Genomic DNA, 4,583 nt, shown 5'->3' with positions numbered 1-4,583 from the left:
GAAAAATGTGAAGAAAAAGAAAAGGTGCCAGGGTACACACAACCTGATCCCTTAGCTCTGGTGCAGGCTAAAAAGCATTTTTTTTTTATTTTACATCTGAGTTGCGGTAGATCCTCAGATCCACCATAACATTTAAAAAAATGAAGCGCAGGCTGCCGCACTTTGTCTTTTTAAAACGATGGGTGGGCCCAGTCCCAGGGGCATTGTGATCATAATGCGTCATGTCATGCCCAGCCCCTTCCCGCTGTCCGGGGAATATCACTTTCCCGGGGCTCTAAATAATTGTTATGCGGGGTGCCCACACTGCTGTCCCGGGGACTACCATGCCCCCGGGGCAAATACTTAAAAAAAGAAAGGGAGTCCCTTTGGGACCCTCAAGCCCTGGCGATCACCACCTCTCTGGGGTTATTCATTGGAGGGGGGGCCAGACTGCCCCCCTCAAGGAGCCACTGAAGGCCCGGGGGACCGCCACCCCCCAGGGCTTGCTCCTGCTATGCCCTGGGGTGCCCACCCCCATGCCATAGCTGTTTGCTGTGGCTTGGCTTCAGCTTTGAAGCTGCAGCCAAGTCACAGCAAACAGCCCGTTTTTTGACAGTGGGACCTTTCAAACAGGTCCTGCTGTCAAAAACTGACCTTTCATCTCGGTTCCCTGCACGTAGGTATGCGTACAGGGAACAGAGATGAAAGCATTACTCCAGCAAGCAGCTGCCAACTGCTGGAGCAATGAGACTGCTGGTGAGGCCTTGAGGCTCCCCGCAGTCCCAGATAGCCCGTAAAGGGCTTGTTCTAAAATAAAATAAAAACAAAAGTAGGGGCCGCAGGGGAGCTATTGAAGGCTCCCCCGTGGTCCCAGATAGCCAGTAAGGGCAAATGATACAAAAATTACATAAATGGAGTGAGGGATCATGGGAGAGGCCTTAAGGCTCCCCCCACGGTCCCTTATGAATACATTTTTTTTTAATGCAGGGACCACGGGGAAGCCTTTGAAGGCTCCCTCGCGGTCCCAGATAGCCCATAAAGGGTTACAAAATTTGAATAGCTCAGTGTGAAGGTCTCAGGCCTTCACACTGAGCATTCAGGGTTCGAGTCCAGCCACACTCATTTCACTAAAAAAAAAATAAGTAAAATTTTTTAAGGCTCATATTGAAAGGTGATCTTACTCGTTTTAAATAACAAATACACGTTTCTTTACAAATTGTGCAGAAATATCTCATTCTAAGTTTATCAGAATCAAAGCCTAAAAAACGTGCTATCTCTCTCCCTCTCACTTTCTCTCTCTCTCTTTCAGTCTCTTTCTCCCACTCACACACACCCACTCAGACACTTACATACCCACTCAGACATTCACACAGCCACTCACACACCCACCCAGAGCCTCATGCACCCCTTAACAGCGCTAGTCAGACTCTCATGCACCCACTCACAGACCCACTCAGGTAGTTATGCACGCACTCACAGACCCACTCACACATCCACTGACAGACCAACTGACAGCCTCATGCACCCACTCACAGACCCCCACACAAACTGACGCACCCGCTAAAACACAAATGTATGCACTCCCACACCCAGACAGGCACTCTCACAGCCACTCTCACCCCCAGATACACCCTCTCACACCTATTCTGACACACAGAGAGGCCGCAGCCAACTTCTGTCATGCACGGCCAAAGGGTTGAGCACAGCATGGGATTGGGTGGTTAGGAGTTTGGCTGCAGGGTCTGGCTGCAGGCCAGGACTTGCACGCAACCTCCGCTGCGCATGGGCAAAGGTTGTTCATGGTGCAAGGTTGGATGCTTATAGGGGGTTGGCCTCACGGCCTGGCTTCAGGCAGTGGTTGGATTAAAGTATAGTAATAGAAATTACCATACGCTAAAAAAACATAGAAATTCACTGAAAAAACTAAGGTTACAGGGACGTTATAGTTATTTTAAATGTACGAAGGCATAGAAATTCACCAGTTATAGTTAGAGTTACATCAAGTAACTATAACTCATCCCATAAAGTAACTATAACTCACGTCCCTCGACATGCACTGCTTGTTACCCCACAAATTGAGCACTCATGATATCTTTGATAACATCACTGATAATATCAATCTATTATTTGCAATTCATTTTTAAGAAAAAACTGTTCATGGCGAGGGCACGAGTTATAGTTACCTTAGGGCACGAGTTAATAGTTACTTGAGGTAACTCTAACTATAACTGGTGAATTTCTATGGTTTCATACGTTTAAAATGTGAGCCTAACTATAATGTCCCTGTAACCTTTGTGTTTTTAAATTGAATATCTATGGGTTTTGTTAATTCTATTTCCTAACTATAACGTCCCTGTAACCTTTGTTATTTTCAGTGATATATATATATATATATATATACTGATTCTGTGACTGTAACAAAGGTTAAAGGGACGTTAAAGTTAAGAAATGGAATTTAAAAGAAATCGAAATTCACTTAATAAAACAAAGCTTCCAGGACGTTATAGTTAAGTTCACCTTTTAAACGTACCAAACCATAGAAATTCACCATTTATAGTTAGAGTTATCTCAAGTAACTGTAACTCGTGCCCTAAGGTAACTATAACTCGAGCCCTCACCATGCACTGCTTATTACCCCACAAATTACAGCAGTCATGACATCTTTGATAACATCATTGATAATGTCACTGTAACATCTGCAGTAAAATTGTTGATCAGATAACTGTGCTTGGTGGGGTTATAATTACCTAAGGGCACGAGTTATAGTTTCTTGAGGTAACTCTGACTATAACTGGTGAATTTCTATGGTTTGGTATGTTTAAAATGTGAGCCTAAGTATAACGTCCCTGTAACCTTTGGTTTTTAAGTGCATATATATTTTTTTTTCAGTCGTCTTTGCTTGCTCATGGAGATAGAGGCTTGTGATGATGTAACCTGATACACGGTAATATGTTCTTGCCTTTTGTGTGCTCTGTAGATAGTGCAATCTACACCTGAGATAAGGATGACCTCTGGTGTAATGAAGCACTATTTTTATTAGATCTATTTACCAGCAGCATCCATGTTGGCAACCAGAGGCCTCTTTGCTATTTGCATGTTCTGATAACGGAGCATGCTTCGCCAATAGTTAACGTTTAATCCATTTTTAGGCTGACAAGGCGCTGTAACCGCTTGCATGTTATAAGATAATTTGTCTCGACAGGCAAGCGCAGCGCGCCCTGAGTTTTTTGCTCCTACTATGGATAAGGCAGAGCTCTGTCCCTTTGAGGGCTGAGGGTTGCATTATCATGAAGAACAGCTATTTAAAATGTAACGACAGCGAAATTAACATCTGGAGCAACCCTCAGGTGGTGCTTGCACTGGGCATCCCCCAGATGATTATCAACCTTGTGGCATTGATCGTGAATGGGTCTGTCATCATCACCATTGTGTCTTCCCGGAACCTGCACCGTCCCATCTTCATCCTTTTCTGTAACCTGGCTCTCTCTGACCTGCTGGTGAGCTCCTCCGGTTTCTGGATCTCGCTTCTCTTCATCAAAGACCCGGAGCACACCATTTTTGGCTCCAAGGAGCTGCTCCACGCCTACACCTTATATGGCTTGTCCATCTTGTCTGCCATCTACAACTTGGTGAGCATAGGCATCGAGCGCTATTTGGCGGTCAGGGGGAGCCTGCGCCTGCAGTGCCGGGTCTCGAAGAAGCAGGTTCTGTCCGCTGCTGTTGCCAACTGGGCTGTCTCTATCGTCTTTGGATGCCTGCCGCTTATGGGTTGGAACTGCCTGAAAAAGGAGAGAAGGGGAAGCATGTCTACTTTGTACAGCCCTTTTTGCATTGACTACTTGATTTTCCTCACTGTTCCTAATTTTGCTGTTGTCCTCTTCTTGCCTCTCTTTTCCTACATAGGCATCATCGTCATACTGAAGAAGCAGAAGTCTATCTTGGGGGAATCTGGACAGTTGTTGGCCACCTACAAGGCAGCTGAAATCCAGGTGGTGAAGACCTGTGTCTTCATCTGGGCTCTCACCATGGTCTCCTACACCCCGTTCCTTGGAGGGGTCATGTGGGATGCAGCCCACACCTCCTGCCCAGAGGACCTCCAGGCTAATGTCTTCGTCTTCAGAAACCTCACTGCCATGATGATCGTCCTCAACTCCCTGGGCAACCCGATAATCTACACTCTCAAGTTCAAAACTTTGGGGAACAATCTCATGTTCTTGAAGTGCCAATCGAGCCATCGCATTGAAGTGCAAACTGTACAGAATGTCTAAGGGGAGTGGATGAACGAACAAAGGCAACTTTTAAGCACTGCCAATTATTGGTGGACAAACTGACGTCTGTGGAAAGAAAGTGATCTGTTGCAGAAACCACTGATGCCTAGTGAAAGTGACGGTACTTGTACTCACCTACTTAACTCCGCAACTCAAGTCCTAAGTGCTGAAAATTATAATGGCTCCTTTGTATGCACCGTCTGTGGTTACTGCCTTGAAAGTTTGTTAATTTGTCAATAACATCTGTGACGGTTGCCCCACTCACTCATAGAGTTCTTAATGTCCTTGGTAGGATGAAAATGCTGAATATAAGATTCCAGCCCACAGTATTTAGGC

At 45.5% G+C, this 4,583-nt stretch overlaps 1 protein-coding gene across 1 annotated transcript; it reads left to right on the top strand.

Moving 5' to 3' along the window:
- Nucleotides 1-3,266: 3,266 nt before the first annotated feature.
- On the top strand, nucleotides 3,267-4,247 carry LOC138286735 (lysophosphatidic acid receptor 3-like). Its single transcript, XM_069227259.1, has one exon. It carries the CDS (start codon nucleotides 3,267-3,269, stop codon nucleotides 4,245-4,247), a length of 981 nt encoding a protein of 326 aa, XP_069083360.1.
- The last annotated feature ends 336 nt before the right edge of the window (nucleotides 4,248-4,583 follow it).

This window comes from Pleurodeles waltl, chromosome 3_2, assembly GCF_031143425.1.
Source record: "Pleurodeles waltl isolate 20211129_DDA chromosome 3_2, aPleWal1.hap1.20221129, whole genome shotgun sequence".
In the NCBI taxonomy this organism is placed as follows: domain Eukaryota; kingdom Metazoa; phylum Chordata; class Amphibia; order Caudata; family Salamandridae; genus Pleurodeles; species Pleurodeles waltl.
This window is presented reverse-complemented; position numbering and strand designations above follow the sequence as displayed.